Consider the following 20,094-nt stretch of genomic DNA (forward strand, 5'->3'; position numbering starts at 1 on the left):
ATCCCCCGACACCCCCCTAATATCCTAAAATCCTCAAAATGTCCTTACATCCTTGTAGTGTCCTGATTTTCATAGACTAAATTTGAAATTTTCCATGACTTTTCAAGAACCCATAAAAAAAGAAAAATGTCTTGTCCCACTTGCCCGACATTTTTCAAACATGGTGCTTATTTATGAAGATTATCTCGCTGAACAAAACATGCAAGTATCAAAATCATTTGTTTGCCACAGAGCGTATTTCCGGCAATGATCCAAAATCCAATGGAAAAATCCCTTTTCGACACTTATTGATGAGGGAACAAGAGCAAAGCTAACTTATTGATGTTTTAAGGTGAACTTAACCAACTGAAAGTCTCTCCTTGTGTCTCCAGGGCTGTTTGATTGTAGACTACAATGTGGCTCTCAGTTTGAAGCAGGCTGAAAGCAGAATAAGGACAGAAGCAACCGATTCTGTATTTATATGCAAAATCTTTATATTAGCTACATGTTCCAGTGTACTGACAAATATATATTTGTAAATATATTTTTTTGTTTGTTTGACAGCTGCCAAGAGATACAAACACTTCCTGCTAAGCCTTCTGTATATGCAATAGCGGATGGTGTGTAAAAATTATCTTTTTTTTTTTTTTTTTTTTTTTAATTCGAACGCTTTGAAAACTGAAGCGGCATCACTTTACTGCTTTTCAGACACTTCAACCTACAAATATTCAAAACTTTGAACTCTGAGCAATCTGGTGTGATTTATTCCAAAAACATGGGAAACAAAAGCAGTGGGAAACTTGTCGAAATGTTCCACAGATTGCAGGACATTAGTAGAATTGGGGAGAAACAATGTTTTAAAAGCTAAGGAAAATGACCAGGGAAAAAAAGCTAGGGGAAAAAACTATATAACTATGATAATTACAAATTTAAACTTATCTTACACAAATATCTTAATTTTTCAAGCACTTTTCACAGTTCATCTCCTTGTTTCTTCCTCTATTTTTTTTAAAAAAACAAATTCTGCGGTAACTGTCTTGTACATTTTACTTATTTTGTATAAATTTGCACAAATTGTAAGGAATTTGTAGATTTAGAAAATATTGTTTAAAAAGCTCAGGGAAAATGTCTTGGGGGAAAAAAGGCAAAAACTAGGGGGAAACTATATTTATAGCTAATTATCATAGTTACATATTTTAAATTATGTTAAGGAGTAGTTATAATTTGTAAGCATTTGTAAGCAAGTCATTTCCCTTTTTTTTGTTCCCTTGTGATTTTTTCCTTGCTAATTTTTTGGGGTATTTCTTCTTTTCTTGCTCACTGTCTTCTTCCTATGTTTTTGAGAGAAATCAAGTCAACTGGCTCCGGTTTCAAAAGGTTAAGTGAGTATTCTCCATATTTGCATGACTTTAAAATTTAAACTTTTTTTTTTTTTTAAAGTTAACATATTTAAATTATACATGTACTGTGCTTTTTAACAATTTCTACCAATGGATTTACATTGTTTTGATACCAAAGTTTAGTAAGATGATGTCTGTCATCTACGCAAAATATGAATGTGTAAAATGTGAACGCAGCAGAGAGCAGAGCTGCAGTCCGTGCATATTCACACAGGAGGAGCAGCAAATGTTATTCATTATTTAAAAAGCTAGAAGTTCAGTTATGTTTCCTCTGTCATGTTTAAAAATACAGAATAAAGTTCTGCTGCCTAAATATCCTACAATATTTGCTGAAGCTTAGTGCTCTAAGTAGAAAACTGCTCCGGTTTCCTGAATCCCCCACAAACAGCAGTGTGTCCGGTGCAGGTGCAGGTGCAAACGGAGATGGCACTCTGATTGGTACACCCAAAACACACCTATCATTAATAAAATTTTAAGTATAACTGCCCTTTTTTGGTGCTTTTCTAGTGGTTGTACCTCTCAAAGCGCTTTCAAGTCACACCACGCATTCGCATACACATTCACACACTGGTGGTTGATACCGTAAAAGGTGCCACCTGCTACTCAGTTCTAAAACACTCATATGCAATCACATAACTTACAAAATCTGACAAACTGATGTTATTTAAAATAATCTTGAACACTGACTGCCAACATACATTTAACTATTAATCTTAATTCATGTTTGCTTTATATCTAATTGTTAAGTTTACATAAAAATTTAGCTGTATTTACTTAATTTTGGAGGGTTGTTGTAACTTAAAAATGACAAGTGAAATGACCTTATTCTTTCTTAGTTAGTCTGACTTAACTTGATCATGACAAAGAGGATTTAGCCAATTATGAAGTGAAGAGATCTGTGAGTTCTGTTTTGTTAAAATGTATTTAAAAACAGAAATATGATTGACTTGTTTGCAACAAGCAGAATATAGATATATAGCACAGTAGTTTGTTTTCTGAAGTTGCTAAAACCTAGAAAGATTGATTTAATTAAACTTGTCAAACTACTGGCCTGGCATGCATACTACAGCTTTTTACTGTTGTTTTTGCGGATCCGTGTACACAGGGATCACTCTCACAATGTTATCATATGAACCCAGATTTGCAAAGGAAAGACTTTTCCATGTTTAGTAGGGTCATTCTTGCCTAAATGTGGCCTTAGACATGTGGACGGGAAGAGCCAGGGATCAAATCTCCAACCTTGTGATTAGAAGACAACCTATTCTACTTCCTGAACCACAAGGAACAAAAGTGTACTTCCTAGATTAACCCAGATTAAGCACTGCATAACTAGCAAAGTGGAATTGGACACGTCCTAAATGCACATTAGTCCATGAATGTGATCGTTAAAATATAGCCCTAAGAATGTGAGTGTCTCTTGCTGCCTAACCTTTGGGTCTACTCTGTGGTTTTTTCCAGCTCCAGTGTTTTCCTCTGGATGTTCTGGCTGAACGGCATCATGAAGTCATCAAAGTCCACTTCAAGGGATAACAGCTCCTTCCGTCGCTCTATCTTTGACATCAGCTGGCTGGTGGTGGGCGGCTTCCCCCAAACCTGAAACAGATAGACAAGTCATAAAAACACAGCTGTGTGTGATTACTCAGTGCACTGGGTTCAGCGCTGGACTGAACTGCCCCCTTTTCAAATGTTTCTTGATTGGAAATGTTGCTGTTTCAGCAGTATCTTGTGCACGAAGCAGAAATAAAATGACTTTGGCATGTCATTAATGTGAAAAGTTAAGATTTATTTAGCAAGAATTTGCAAGTATAAATTTACAGCACTGTTTACAGTCAAACTGTGTGGATGGTTTGTGTAGGATAGTCTGAAGATGCCCTTTAGCAAGTTTTGTGTCACTTTACTAAAAAAGTGGGAGGAGATTGGGAAGCTTAATGAGTTTTACAGTTTTTATAAAAGCATAGTGATGGACTTCATAATTTGTACCACAGTAAAGTGTAGAAAAGTGTCTTCCCAAATACATTTTGGTGTAAGTTGCAAAAATGTAGCACATACGAATGATTTGGTATGAATTTTCAAACTTTTGAAATTTAGACGGTCGTTGTAGCGCCACCATCAGGACGATTGGCTTGTGTTTGCAGCTGCCCATCCCTCAATAAGGCCTTCAAAATGTATCAGAATTGGTCAAAATGTATTTTGCAGGCATTTTATAAGATATTTTGATAAGACAGGAAGTGTATAGGAAGTACAGTGTATTGCGGCACCCTACCGTTTTTGGCACAAAGGTGATGTCTACAGTGTTGTTTTTCCCCGTTGTGATCCTGGTGTTGTGCAGGATGACACTCTTTGAATCCTTCTGAGGAGACGTCTTTCCTGCTGTTGTTGCGGTCGATGTCACTGCGTGCTCTGCACCTCCTGCAGCTACACCCTGTGGGAGACACCAACACTTTCACGTTTGCCTCATTTTATCCACGCTCTCTGTGCAATGGCTACAAGTCAAAGGTCAATTCACCGACAGTCTCCACCGCCACCAATTCAACATGCTGTATCTGCCAAAAAACAGTCGACGAGGCTCAACAGTGTGGAACACACCACTACAACGAGGGCCGCAGACACTCAACATCGGCCCAACGTGGGCTGATGGCCAACCATGGGCTTGTATTGGTGTGTCAGAGCCTTTAGAGAGCAGGGCTTGAAAGGGTTAAGTTGCATCATAAAAGCAAAAGGTACTTCACATATAAAATAAAACTGCAAGATAATGGTTACATGAAAAAGCTAGGGAGATACTTGTATATCAACTGGACAAAAACACTTTTTCAGACACTTGAATGCAAAAGTGCCAACTGTCTAAAGAAATAGCGATTTGCCCAGAGCAAAATATTCCACAAAAAACAACAGAGAAAACTACAAAGAGGAGGGTAGATTTTTTTTTGTTTGTTTATCTTGTAACACACTTGACTTTGTTGGATGATAACATGCTGGGTAAAGAATCAATCTCCACATGCTTTGATTCAAAATAATAGCTATAAATCATGTTTCTATGGATGTCGGTTTTTGAGCCACGATAAAAAGCCAAAAGATGTTGATTCTTGTTTTTAAACAAGCTGATAGACGGAAATCCTTTTTGCTCTTTGCTTTTATTGCATCATTTTTGTAGGATATGTGGCTCCTAAAGGATGGTTGGGAGGGGTATGGAGTCAAAGGAGGAGCAGGAGGTAAAGAGTCAAAGGAAGAGCAGGTTAAGAGCAGAAGGGAGTCAAAGAAGGAGCAGGTTAAGAGCAGAAGGGAGTCAAAGAAGGAGCAGGTTAAGAGCAGAAGGGAGTTAAAAGCAGAGCAGGTTAAGAGCAAAAGAGAGTCAAGGGAGGAGCAGGTTAATGGAAGAAGGGAGTCAAAGGAGGAGCAGGTTAAGTGGAGTAGGGAGTCAAATGAGGAGCAGGTTGAGAAGAGAAAGGAGTCAAAGGAGGAGCAGGTTAAGAGGAGCAGTGAGAAAAAGGAGGAGCAGGTTAAGAGGAGCAGTGAGAAAAAGGAGGAGCAGGTTAAGAGGAACAGTGAGAAAAAGGAAGAGCAGGGAGTCAAAGGAGGATGCTTATGCTTATGTTTGTGTCAAATTTAAAGAAATTCTCTCATAGTGTTTTTGAGATATCATGTTCATGTGAATAACATGGATGCAATGTCCACCTGACCTTAACCTTTGACCACCAAAATCTAATCAGTTCATTCTTGAAACCAAGTCAATGTTTGTGCAAAATTCAAAGAAATTCCCTCAAGGTGTGCTGTATGCATTGACAAGATGAGACAGAAGAGGTCACAGTGACCTTGACATTTGACTAAGTGGATGTTTGTGCTAAATTTGAAGAAATTCTTTTAAGGTGTTCTTGATGCATAGTGTTCAAAAGAATAAGAAGGACGGCAAGATGGACTATCCGAAAACACAATGATTTAGTACTATAGCCAGCGCAGAGGCATAAAAATCACTCCACTGTGAAATGAGTTAAAAAATGGTTCACAGATTACTGATATAAAGATACTAATTAATACTATAATAATACTATTAATAATACTATTTTTTCAGTAACCCACAGTTTAAGGCTTCTAACATCTGGTTAAAAATACTGGGGTTTTGGCCATATTTAACATTTGTGTCTCATTGACAGGATCCTTGCACATGATTGTAAGTGTAATAAGTATCCCAGGATCAAAACCATAAGTGCTGCAAGTATTACACATTGCAATGTGGAGCATGTACTTTGACTTGAGGGTGCACGCATTATTTACGGCGTCTGGCTTGCTCATGAGTCACAGTGGATGGAAATTTAATCAGTTTATCAGTTTCTTATAGCGTTAACTGAATTCATGGGATTCTGTCAACATTGTCATCTGTCATTTATTGCAGGCTAATACAGAAGCAGAAACAGGAAGTGGGCTGTTGCTCAAAAACTCAGCATGTAGTAAAATCCACTATGCACCTGTGTGTATTTATTCTGACTGATGGACTTTCTCTGCTCCCACCCCAGACCTGCTGCTTACAGCAATACTGAACCATGAATATTCCTGAGGAATTTATGCTATAGCACCACTTGCTCCTTCCAGAGCCCTAATGACAAAATCCATACATGTCAGGTTATAGGAAATGCAAATTAAGGTGCCAAACATCCTCTACTTGTAACATAACACATCTGGTGTAATTTGCTTACAAGTTGCTGCCTTACAGTAATCAGATCTGAGTACAGGCTTAGGTTTCTCCTGCTGAAGGAGGAGGCCAGAGACCAGGGAGGGAGGGCACCTCCAGTCAGTCGTGGGTTAAGTTTTACTTTACTTAAAGGTCCAGTTTGTGGGATTTCGGAGGATCTATTGGCAGAAATGGCATACAATATTTATAATTATGTTTTTGTCAGTGTTTATTCACCTGAAACTAGGAATCATTGGGCCTCATTGACCAACTATTCGTAAGAAGACATTTTTAAAAAGGTGAAGTGGGAAAAAAATGAGGGGGAATTAGTGGCATGTAGTGATTAATTAAGAGATTGCAACAATTTAAAACTTCTCCTGGTTAGAATTCATTCAGTTTTCATTATTCGGGAGTTTTTTTTATCTGGACCTATATTATCCACAGAGGTCTCTTCCTCTCCAAAACAAACAAACAAACCAGGCCATTAAAGCAGCTATAAACACTAATTAAAGCAGTTTCATGTTAAAATCAGTTAACCTCCAACACAATTAACATCTCAGGGATGGGCTGCTCACCTCCTCTCTCTTCAGTTAATGTGCGCTCAGGCGCTCAGGTTTTTACTGCATTATCAATAGAGGTCTCTTGCTTTCCCGAACAAACTGACAATGATGGTGATTTGAACTGATCAAAAACTGAATAAGATAGTTTCAGTTTAAAAATCCATGTCTTTCTGATGGCATGCTGCTAATCCAACACATGCTAATGTGAAATGTTCTGATCACTTAAGATCCAGAAGTTCAGGAGTTTTTCACCGCAAGCCAAATTATTCACAAAGGTAGCTTCCTCTCCAAAACAAATGCATCCAGCTATTTAACTGCTAGAAAACACTGAATGTAGCAGTTCCATGTTACAAACAGTGTAACTTCAGCGCTGCTCATTGCCATTGGGCTTCTTCATGCAGTGGCTGCACAAAAACACTAATCTGTTGCTAGTGTTTGGTGTGACAGTTCTGGGCTACTGTAGAAACACGGTAGTGCAACAGGGCGATCTCCATAAACGAGGACCGGCTCTCTATGAAAATATAAGTTTAACGAGAACAAAACTGAGATCCTACTAGTCGGCCCTAACACAAAAAGAAAAATGCTTTTGAATAATCTGGAGAATTTGACTGGATTTAATCTGAGGTCACAAATCCTCAACTCAGACCTAAGCTTCCAGTCCCATGTTAACAAGGTGATGAAAACACATTTTTTCCACCTTAGAAACATTGCTAAAGTATGGCCATTTATAAATCAAAAATATGCAAAAAAAAAACTGATTCATGCCTGTATTTCAAGCTGACTCCATTACTGTGATGCACTTTTTACTGGGTTACCGAAAAAATCCACTGAGAGACTTAAACTGATCCAAAACTCTGCAGCTCAGCTGTTATACAGAACCAAGAGGAGACAGCACATCAGTCCAGTTTTAGCTGCTCTGCACTGACTTCCTCTAACATTTAGAACTGATTTTAAGGTCTTTCTCCTCACATACAAAGCCCTTAATGACCAAGTTACATCACTAACTCTCTTGTTCCTTACTTACCTTCACGAACACTGTGATCTGGTTTATGAGAGGTTCCCAAAAACAGCCAAAAGAAAACTGGGGATGCGGCATTTATCAGTTACGCCCCAAAGCTCTGGAACACACTGCCTATAGATATCAGAGAAGCCATCTCACTAAATATCTTTATAAGAAAACTAAAAATGTATCTCTTCACACTTTAGCCTTTAACTAGCTCTAACTCAGATGCTTTGCATTCTGCTTTGCTATTTCGCACTGCTGCACCTCCCTAAAATGTTTTTTCTCCTTGATTTTACGCATTTTCTACACTCTGTTTTTATCCTTATTTAGTCTAACTCAGTCAGTTTTATCCATGTGAATTCTATGTATTCTATTCTGATCTTATATTATTTTTACATGCAGGTTTTATTATGTCTTTATGTCTTCTGTGTCTTTACAAGAAAGAAATTACATGCACCAAGTGCTTCACATGATAAACAAATTGGGCTGCATTTCTTGTATGAAAGGTGCTATACAAATAAAGTTTATTGTTACGATTATTCTTATTGTCATATAAATGGCTCATACTGAGGTACGGAGAATACAATGAGATGATTATACACAAAAGAAAACATACTTACTCTATCATATTCCATTTCTGCTAATATATCCACCTAAATCCTATACAGTGGTCCTTAAAATTACTAACTGACAAAGAAGTTGCCTGGTGGTAAAATCTGAAAGTTCGGACAGCTCGTACTGATGTAAAATCTCTGCAGTACGGGGCTTGCATCAGACCAACACCGAGCGCTATGTGAAGGAGAAGATGCCCTTTTTAAGTTTGTGACTCCAGAGAAAAGGATGTGACTGCCCTGATGTTTTTTAATGGGTTTTGTAGGGAGTGAACAGTAAACAGAGAAATGGAAAAGAGTGAAATTTTCATCTTACACACACACACACACAAGAAAAACAGGAAAAGTTTGAAGCCACAGGATTTTAATTTGATCGTAGTTGGCGGGTGAAGAGATTTTAATGGAGTTACTTTGGTACCTTTTGTTTAGCAGGTTTAGGCTTTTGATCTTTGCCCCCCTTCCCTTTGGCTGTCTCCTTTGGTTTTGGCAGAGAATCCATCTTGTCTTTGACTAAGTCGATAATCCTGCAGTCTGAAAAAGCTCTGGCAATGTCCAGGCAGTTTTGTTCTGATGGAAAAAAAACCAAAATACAGTCAATGGAATAACAGGACAAGTCAAAGCATTTCTTCAGAGAGTGACAGCTTGCCTAACAGTTAAATACTTAGTATGAACTGAATGTACTTTAACCCTTTACAACCTGAGCAAGGATTCAAGGATTCAACTCTTTATTGTTATTAAAGCCATACAGTTCTTGAAAAGAATAAAATAATATACTTTGATGATCATTAAATATCTATAAATTATCGAATTGCCTTGATTTCTTACAAAAGTTACAAAATAAATAAATAAATATTAAAAAGAAAAAAGAAAAGAAAAAGAAAGTTTAAAACACAAACAAAAAAAGCAAATGACTTGGAAAATGTGCTTAAGAAATATAATAATTTTACAACAATTTCACATCTGTAATAATGACAATTACAAACAATTAAATAAATTTTTCCATACATCAAAAAAACATATTCTAAACTTTCTAATGATTCCTTTTAATTTGTAAGACTTTTCCTGTGAAGTTCCTTATTGCATTTTTTCCCCATATTTTTTCAAGAAATTGCAACAATTTGCTCAATGATTTAAAATAAATACTAAGATGTGAAAGGAGTCTGAAAGCAGCAGAGGACAAGTGATGTCACTCCAGGTCTCACAGGGTTAAACCAAATCAAATGGCTTCATTCCATATGTAAATCAGACCTACTCCAAATTAAATTGCAACTTTGATCATTTCTAACCTTTCTTGTTCTCTGCATTGACATTGGCACCCGCCTTGATGAGGAAGTCCACACAGGAGGGTCGAGAGCTCTGGATGGCCTTCATGAGGGGCGTGCCTCCGCTGAGGGCCCGAGCATCGACGTTGGCCCCTGCTTCCACCAGAAGTTCAAGAAGTTGCAGCTGGCCAGCGTGAGCGGCATGGTGGAGGGGCGTCCAGAAGAACTGGTCACACGCGTTCACATCAGCCCTGTCAGGAACACGTGTCAGTTTAAAGAGCCCCTCACCAGGACATGAGCCTCGTTACACACAGACAACAAATCTGATCTGCAAGTCAAAACGCCCTCTGACTGTACCAAATAACTTTTTCATAAGTGTTCTCTCTGCAAATACATTTTATAGAGTGTAATACAAGCATTAATCTGGCAGAACAAAAGCTGGCTTTCAGTGTGAAGCGGACACAGTGTTTGTCACAGAGGTTAGTGCTGTCAGAGAACACGTGTCCACACATCAGGAACGTGTCACTTCTGTATTGTTTGGCTGCGCTGTAAATGGATTCACTCTCCTCTTGTTTTATTTAAATTTTCACATTTTATTTTGCACTCTGATATCAATCAACCAATAGGCGAAAAGTTGACACCCCCATGGCACATAGGCCAGCCTCCCTCATTTGCGTAATGAGGTTGAAATCTATGTGGAAATGTGGGTGTCAACTTTTCGCCTATTGGTTGTAAGTTTGAGGACATAAATGGAGGGGGAGGCAAATAGGGAAAATAATAAAATAATAAAACTTTACAATAATAATAATAATAATAATAAACACATAAATAATTACAAAAATACTAAAACTACAAAATTTAAAAATGGATAAATACATATGTAAAATGGAAAATTAAATGGCAAATTAAATAAATATTTTCATTTTTGCATTTCCATTTCTTTATTGAAACATTTATTTATTTTTGATTTTGTCAGTTTCAATCCTCCATATCCTGTATTATTAAACCACAGTAACTGACATCACCACGAGCAGCTAGTGTCACCAGATCAAAGTTGTGCTGAAACCTCATGAGTTATAACTTTAAACCTGCAATATTTAAATTTTTGGGCCATTTAGGGGCAGCAGAGGCAAGTTGTAGACACAACACTGACATTTAATTTTAACCCTTAGGGCCCGCTTTAATATTACATACACTTGTATCGCTCTGCTTTTCAAAATCGAGCTTTAAAACACACATTGATATTATTTTCTACTTTCTATGATTACATTTTTTAACCAACATCCAACTACAGCGCATGTCTGTATTGCTAAAAGAGGAGAAATCGTTGATTCCAAAGTATGGAACCAGAAAGCAAAGCCGCTGTGACTCACCCTTTACTGAGGAGGTACTGAGCCACCTCGTAGTTGCCGCTGGAGCAGGCCACCATCAGCGGGGTCTTGTAAAACTGATCCTGAACGTCCACAGGAACCCCCTGACTGAAAGCAAGGTCCAGAGACTCCAGGTCTCCGCTCTTCACACAGTAGTTAATATTGACGTACACCTTCTGTGGCTGCTCCACATACCACCCTGAGTCGTTTATTATGGGATGTTCTGGCGGGTGATCGCGGTCGAAGCGGCTGACGTCTGAGCGGTTGTAGTAGGTCTCGATCATGAAGTGGGGTGGGCCTCCGTCAGGTTGCCTGGGCATCAGCTCCGGCGGGAGGGTGCAAATGGGCAAAGGGAGGACAAATTTACCCTTCTTCTTTCCTCCCTTTCCTCCCTTTTCTCCCTTTTTCTTTTTCGGCATATACGAGGAGAGGAGGAATGGCTTCTTGATGTACTTGACGCCTTTGATGAAATCGTTAATATTAACACAGCCCTCTCTCCCCTTATCATGGGCTGCGATGACTGTGTGGAGCTGGTCCAGTTCAACAGGAGCTTTCAGTTCTTCTAACACTGAAATAAACACCTCGGTGGTCACCGTGTCGGATTTGTTCTCAAAGGCTTGCCGTAGCTCATCCTCGTATTCATGAGACCAGTCATGGAGGGTCAGGCCCCAGAGATCTGACATGAGGGTGGCCCCGCTGGATTTGTTGCCTTTCCCCTGTTGGCGCTCAGCTTTCCTCAGCTCCTTGGCTGCTACTTTGTGACCGGAATCTTTGGCAATCTGACGAGGCAGCAAACCTTCCTGGTTCTTCAGTTTGGGGTTACAACCTGAGCACAGAGCACACTTTTAGGAAAAACATAAACACATGGTAGAATTTCCTAACTTAATTTAGGACTGTTTTTGCAGCTGAATATTGCACCACTTTCTATATTTTGTTAAACACTCAACCCAGAAGAAAATCTAATTTCCTGGTTCTGCATGCATCATCAAAAGAGATATAAAGTTACAACATACAAATCCAAAAAACACCAAAAGAGAGTGTGTTCTGACTCTGGAACAGCATTAGGACTAGTTACTATAGAGCAGGGCTGCAAGATCACCGCATGAGGTCATCATGACCTGGACCTTTCATCTTCAACCACCAGATTGTAAGTGGAGGTTTGTGCCAAATTTGAGGAAAGTCCCTCTTCAGGTATTGCATTCACAGCAATGAGACAGATGTAAGGTCACAGTGACCTTGACCTTTGACCACCAAATTCTAATCTGAAAATGTGATTAATTCATCATTGAGTCCTCTCAAATGTTAGTGTCAAATTTGAAGAAATTCCCTCAAGATGTTGAGATTTTCTTGAGATATCGAGCTCACAAGGCTGAGACTGACAAGGTCACAGTGGCCTTGACTTTTGACCTATGACAACCAAAATCGAATCAGTTCATCCTTTAGTCCAAGAGAATATTGTGTGCTAAATTTGAAGCAATTCCTCTACGGCTTTCTAAAGATAGCCTTAGAGGACGGGGAATAAAAAATCTTTGCAAAAAACTACGACTTGAAATACGGTTCTTCTCTGGTATTTTACTTCGTCTTTGGGGGCTGAATAGAAATGGTCACACACTGTTTAGCATCACCATATGGACAAGGACAAGATTCAGCGCGGTAAGACTAAGCCATGCAAGTCTAAGCACACACGGCAGGTACAGTGAAACTGTGAATGGCCCACTAAATCAACAGAATCATATTCTTCTTGGCCTCCATGCAGTCATCATGCTGCAGATCGTTGTTTTTTTTCAGGTGGTTGAACCTGTTGATTTTTTTATTGATTTGTGTCTCATGCACTCTTTGCATATTAGTTGTTGTTAATGCTTAACATCACTTGCCCTAAATCCAAACCTTTTCACAATATGTCAGCATTGTTTAAGCATAATGGGAATCCAATATTGTGATTGAGATAAATATTTGATTAACTGTGCAGCTCTATCAAACACAAAGCTTTCTTTGACTAATCCCTGAAAAGCAGAGAGCTGTTGGACTCTTAGCGCACCTCTCTGTGCCAGGAACTTGCAGCAGTTAGCGTTGCCCGTGGCAGCAGCGTAGTGCAGAGCTGTGCAGTCCTCTAGGTTGGTCACGCCCATGTCTGCTGAGTATGCAGACAACACCTGAATCACCTGGAAGACACAAAACACAACACAGCAACACATCAACAACACAGCCCTAGTATCTAAAATCCCATTCTTCTGATAATAATAGGTGAGTTAGAAATCTAGAAAAACAGATCATGTGGGGAGACAACAACAGCTCTTCCACTTTTATATATTGTTACTTTTTTAATTATTGAAAATTAGCACAGTTTCCAGATTTGTGTCACCAATTCAGTATCTGACAAAATATCTCCCATTCTGTTTTGAAGATATGATGTTGCGTTATGGCCAGAGGATATTATGATGACACAGTCAAGTTGACCGTTGACCTTTTAGACATAAAATGTCATCACTTCATCATTTTATTCGATTAGACTATTAGATTGTGTGAAATTTTGTCATAATTAGTGTATGAATTCTTGAGGTATGGCAAAAAAACACGCTTTTCACAGTTGACCTTGACCTTTGACCTTTGACCACCAGATTCTTACTGGTTCATCCCTGAGTCAAAGTGGACATTGAGGAAATTCCCTCAAGGCCCTCATGGGAAATATCGTGTTCATGAGACTGAGACGGAAGCAAGGTCACAGTGACCTTTGACCTTTGAAAACCAAATTTAAACAGTTCATCCCGGACTCGAAGTGAATGTTTGTGCCAAATTTGAGGAAATTCTTTCAAGGTGTTCTTGAAATATCACATTCACAAGAATGAAACACATGCAAGGTCACAACAACCCTGACTTGAGACCTGTGACCCCCAAAATCTAATTGTTCATCCTTGCATCCACTCGGACACGCTAAATTTGAAGAAATTTCCTCAAGGCGTTCTTGAAATATCCCATTCATGAGAACGGGACAGAAGGATGCAGAAAACATAAGACCTCTGGTGGAAAGTAAGACTGGCTGAGCAGATACTAAACCTCAAAGAAGCCCCCCATGGCAGCGTAGTGCACTGCTGTGAAGCGTCTGCAGTCCAGAGCGCTGGGGTTTCCCCCTCTCCTGAGAATGGCTCTAACGAGCTGCAGAGAGCCGGCCCTGGCTGCCTCCATCAATGCTGTGATGCCGGTTTTCTGACGAGAGACAGGAGTCAGTGTTTCAGAATCAAATACTCCGTGCCACTTCACTGCCTCAGACCCCATGTCCATTTTTACCTGATCTGTTGCATTGGGGTCGGCCCCTGCGCCCAGCATGATGAGACACATGGAGGTGCACTCCTGGGCTCTTTCACACATGAGCTGGAAGACATGAGTCCCCTGCGCTGACACGTTGTTGACGTCCGCCTGGCATTTGAGGGCCACCTGCAGGCAGCGGCTGTGGCGCTTGGTGGGGTAGATACAGTAGAAGAGCACACCTGTAGACAGACAGAGAGAGGTTTGGAGCTGCATCTTGAGAAAAAATATTATTCACATTGTTAAAAGCATTTTGGGTATGGGCCCCCTGGTAGCCAAATATCCATACAGCCACAATGACAGGGGACTAGTGGTTTTGGTCAGACCTTTCTTTTTATTCCCTCGTTTCCTATCTGTCCCAAATAACCACCTACCAATAAAGGCAAAAATATCGCAAAAATTCATTTTTTCTTTCATCAATCCATGGCAGCTTTTTGCAATGTTTAAATGAGAGTGGAACATTTTGCTTGCTGCTCTTTTGTTGCTGAGCATCTCGTGTATTTCATCTCTGTGGATCTTGGATCTTGGAGAACCTCTCTGAGCAATGAGCAGCGGAAGAAGAAATGACCCTAAAATTAGCAAGAAATTGGTAAAGTACAAGAAAATTACTTGAATTTTTTTCAAGGTTGAAAAACAAGGAAATTACTATGTTATGTTATTATGATAATCATAGTTTTTCCCTAGCTTTTCTTTTTTCCTCCCACAGGATATTTTTCCTGGCATGTTTTAAATAATTTTCTAAATCTATTAATTTCATGAAATTCATGGAACATTTCTTACCAAATTGCTCAGTGCCTACATCACTCAGTGCAAACACAATCTTCTCATCAGTCTCCTCGAGATTGTGTTTTAGCAAAACATTGCTTAAGTTTTGCACAAATGTGTAATAGAAACCTGCCTACTGGTCCGTCAGTCGCCGTGGAAAGGAAGGACTAAGCGGCTCTTTTTCCCCGCGCAGCCTGCCTTTCTGACACTGAGTATAGGGGCTCGTGTGTGATTGTTGACACTCGGCCTGCTGGGAGAAGCTTGGCTGTGAGTGTTGAGACTGAGCCGAAGCAGTCCTCGGGGAGCGCGAGGTGATATCAGGTTACTCAGCGTGTTTCACAGGAGAGGATCACCATTAGTGGTTGATCTGTAATTAGATGTCCCCACGTGGTCCGACTCACACGCACGCCACACGTACACACACACACATGTTCACATACAGCATACAATACATGATCTATACAAAAGCAGTAATTCGTGCACACTAACACACGGGCAAATCTTCCTGACTCCAGCTCTCTCGCTCAGTCACTCTCAGAAGAGAGCCATGTGCTGTAATTGAAGCCGCGGACACTCTGTAATTGGGGTCATTATCAAAATTACTTTAAAAAGGTTTCAAGAAGGAGTGTTGGCTCGCTGATTGGAGTCGTCTGGGATACCGCCTCCTCATCAATTTCTAAACAGAGGCAGCATGCATTTTCATGAGCTGTAAGACAAGGCCGGGCATTCACAGCGAAGCTGCGGCTCTAACTTGAGATGGATAACACCTCAATTTGAGAAATCGACACTTGAGGCTCAAATGAGAATACATTAGTGGGAGGGAAGTTGTGCCATTTCCTCTCATCATGACAGCCAGAGAACTAACTGCATTACAGGTGCTTTTTTGTGCATTATATGGCAGGTTTTTTATACAGTTTAAACATTTTTTCTTGCCAGGTAATCTAAAGTATAAAGTGAGATAAAGGCTACTTGTCTCGTGTTGTGAGACCTGAGAGGTAAAGGGCCCATGCCTGTTTTCTGTTTTATAAAATTTGGTGAATTTTAATACATTTTGGCAATATTTTCAAAAAGTTGGGTGATTTTTAAAGATTTTTTTTTTTTAGAAATTGTCAGCAATTTAAAAAAAAAATAGTATTTTTATTAGTATTTATATTAAATATTTTATTAAGATTTATTTAAATATATAAAAATATGAACAATGTCCTTAAGGTATATTTTGGAAAAAAAACATTATTAACCATTTTTTATCTTATCTTATATCTATATCTATATCTATATCTATATATATATATATATATATATATATATATATATATATATACATAATATAATATAATATAATATAATATAATATAATATAATATAATATAATATAATATAATATTTAACGTCAACTTCTGACAAATCAGAATATGTTTTATATTTTATATTCTTCAAAGTAGCCACCATCAAAAACCACTGGAGGAGAAGGTGTGTCCAAACTTCTGACTGGTACTGTGTATGTCCGGTTTTATCAAATTAACTACGTTGATCTGATACATCCCACCGCACGGGGTGTTCTCGACTGGTGAAACAGTGTCACACTCAGCAACGACACTCAATCTCTGTCTCCTTTAAGTGTTTATTTCTTCTCCTCAGCAACTCCGCACATGCTTGCACTTAAACAGTGATTGTGCCGTCGGTAGGTAATCAACTGGAAAACATAAGATATAACAAAATCACTACTTTACTGGCACAGACATATTTATGATATTAACACCAGTTACAAACACTTTGTACACATTTCCTCACCAGCTCAGCTTCACCAGTCAAAACGAGGCACAGCACGTAAGAATAATCACCGGGAGAGAAAAAAAAATACAAGGTGGACTGCTGCCGCTAGAGGGCGCTACGAACTCACAACAAAATAAAATAGTAGAACAAAATAACATGCCTGAAAAATGGGAGAACTTCACACAGTGTATATGTATATATATATATATATATATATATATATGAGCATACTTATGATCCCTGTATGTGGTGAATGGCACTGCCTCACCTTTGCCCTCAGTGTCTCGGAGCCTCAGATTTGCGTGGTTTTGGGTCAGCAGTGTCACTATGGCATCATTGCCCAGTTCAGCAGCCAACATGAGCGGGGCACGTCCCTTCTTGTCCTGTATGTTGGGGTGTGCTCCCTGGGAGAGGAGGAAGCTTACCATATCTGTGAGGAGTCAGGAGGAGGAGAGAAACAGGACAATGTATGAAGATTAAACTGAATCTACAATTTCAAGAAAAAAAATCATTTAATAAAGGATTTTGGAAGTGAACCTAATTATAATACAATAAACCAGATATTCACAGTATTTCAGTTATTTAAACATATTGTCTAAAGCCGTTTCAAATGTTGGCCACTACCACTTATGATGCTTTGAAAATTTGAAAATATTAATTGTGATAATCCATGTTCTTTTAAACAGCATTACATGATGGGTAGGGCTACAACAACGAATCGATAAAATCGATTATAATTGATTATTAAATGTGTTGGCAACAAATAAGATTATCGATTTGTCGTGTCGCGTGATTATTACTCACTGTTTCTCTAGAAGCACTTGTCAGGAGAGTCTCAGCTGTGTGTCAGCTGCAGCACATCTAGAGAAACGGTGGCTCGTCGAACCACAAGCATGAAACACGCTGCAGTTCTGCGAGGCTGAAGTCAAGCTTAACATACTGTGCTTTTTGTCAAAGTAAGGTAACGTAATTGCTGTGAATATTTAGTTTTTGAATTGTTTCATATATGATTTTGTAGTTATTTTTTATTTATTATTTAATATTATTTTGACAGCTCAGGGATGTTCAAGTAACCTCCTGTTTATGCACTGCACTTTTTGCACTGTTTTGGAGCAAAGTGATGGGAGAAAAAAATGCTTATTTTATTATTATTTCTATTTTTATTTTTTTTAAATCCGATTCATCGAAAAAATTCCTCAACCAATTAATCCATTATCAAAATAACTGTTAGTTGCAGCCCAAATGATGGGGTAGAAGAGAGGCCCCTCACCCTGATTGTTAGCTGAAACCGCCACGTGCAGCACCCCCGTGCCGTCTCGAGGCTCGGTGAGATTGATGAGGTTTTCCACCCCGAGATTCACCATCCTCTCTATCTGCACCTTATCCCCCTCATGGACGCACTGCAGCAGGCGGTAGATCTGAAAGACCTGCAGGGGCCCCTCTGCTACCCTGCCACACATCACGGGCTCAGACAGGGGCTGCTGGGGGAAAAAAAGACACAAAAATATGACTTCCTGACAAATATGCAGTGAAGGAAGAGTTAAAGTAAGAGTAAGAATACTACAATGTGGAAATACTCTGTTACAAGTTGAAGTCCAGCATTCCAAATTGCACTTAAAGTACAAAAAGTATTGGCACCAAAATATATACTTAAGCCTTAGCATGACATTTCCTGCAAACTGCAAGAAATTAGGAAAAGATGATAAGAAAATAGCATGAAAATTACTTTTAAAAAGAGAGAATCAGAGAGAGAAATGATACAAAGTAAAAAAAAAAAAAATACTATTGTGAAAATAAAGAAAAATGTCAATGACAAAGTATATTAAAAATGATTATAATTAACTATTTTTATCTATATATTTATCCATGTATTGTTTGTTTTTGTTTTGGTATTTTTTGTGTGTTGCTTACCTTTTTTCCCCCTTTTTTTCACAAAATTGCAATCATGCATCAAATATACCAAATATATTAAATATAATATTAAATATTTACATTACATTACATTGACATTATTTTATTATTATTATTATTATTATCATTATTATTATCATTATTATTACCAGTATTATCATTATCACTATTACTGTTATTTGTTATGGTCTCTTTGTTGCATTTATTTATGTATCCATTTTTTCCTTTACAATATTACTGTGATTCTGCTTCTTGGAAATGTTGGCTCCCCCTGCTGGGATGCACTGGTGTTAGTTTCATGTGTGGACATAATTAATTACTTGTGTGAGTTGTGCCATTGCCAATGCAAACGCTGAAGACGGGCATCTGGCCCAAAACGTCCGTGTGGCAATAAAAAAGTGCAATAATCAGCTGCTAGTGTCCACCTTGCCTGTTTTTAAATCTTGTTTAAAAACCAATTTATTCTCCATGGCTTTCTCAGACCTTGAATGAAAGTTGACAGTTTTCTGTAGTCTTACCTCCTAGTTTGTTTTTTTTCTTTTTTGTCCTCTCTTATGATTTTTTTAATTTATTATCTTTATTAATATTGCTTTTTAATCTAACTCTGTTGTCTTTAAATGTGCTGTATGAATAAATTTGGATTGAAATTGGATTAAAAACACATTTTTTGAGCAATTCAAATGACAGCAAAATGTGACAAAAATGTGACAACCAACCCCATTCTCCCCTATTGTACAGCCGTAATCTTTAACAGTGAAATCAGGCTCTGCTGTTAGCTGTCGCCTCACAGCAGTCATTCTGTGAACAGTCACGGCAACAAATCCGCTGTGCTCACTTTGAGCACTAATTTCAGCGTTTTTCACCCAAAACAATCAAAATTGACCTAAATTTAACTCCAACAGAGATCACACTTTGCGATGAATTCCCCTCTAAACATATTTTAGGTAAGCTAGGTGACTTTTAGCTCCAATGCACTGAGCTGTAAACACACCGAAATCACAAATAAACGTCAACGATACACGAGTTTGGCTGTACTTTCACTGCTCCTGCCCCGGCTCGACCCTTTATTTACACTTTAAACGCTATATTAGACAAGAAAAATCAACTCTGAGCTCAAAAAACGCCGTAAATAAAACATTTAACAACATAAAACCGCATTAAAAGGCAGACGCCATCACTGCAGCCAGTCGTTAACGTTAGGTTAGCGTTAACGTAGGATAACGTTAGCTAGCCACCTGCATTTCCTTGTTTGGCACGCGCTCCCTACTCACCGCGCTGCAAAACTTTCCTTGTCCTCTCACTTTGTCCTCACATGCTCAGCTCGGCTGGACAGCGAGGACAATCTCACTTCTTCTTCAGTTTGCCCTCACAGTCGATACTTTATCATAAAGCACAACCTCTCACTTGGTGTCTGCCGGGAACAAGAAACAAACTCAGCGCCATGGCAACAGAGCGCGTGAAGGATTGAAGCGGTGGTTTTTGTGGCGTCTCGTG

The 20,094-nt window shown here is 38.8% G+C and overlaps 1 protein-coding gene across 1 annotated transcript; it reads right to left on the reverse strand.

The window, feature by feature from the left end:
* Positions 1-358: 358 nt before the first annotated feature.
* Positions 359-20,094, reverse strand: ankef1a (ankyrin repeat and EF-hand domain containing 1a). Its single transcript, XM_042503598.1, is given in 13 exon segments — positions 359-417; positions 2,809-2,873; positions 2,876-2,972; positions 3,643-3,801; positions 8,635-8,783; positions 9,503-9,729; positions 10,852-11,674; positions 12,887-13,010; positions 13,903-14,052; positions 14,134-14,333; positions 16,958-17,119; positions 17,960-18,167; positions 19,872-20,094. Coding segments are annotated over 12 exon segments (2,361 nt in total). The 5' UTR covers positions 18,150-18,167; positions 19,872-20,094; the 3' UTR covers positions 359-402.

The sequence above is a fragment of the Plectropomus leopardus genome, chromosome 16 (genome assembly GCF_008729295.1).
Source record: "Plectropomus leopardus isolate mb chromosome 16, YSFRI_Pleo_2.0, whole genome shotgun sequence".
NCBI lineage: Eukaryota > Metazoa > Chordata > Actinopteri > Perciformes > Serranidae > Plectropomus > Plectropomus leopardus.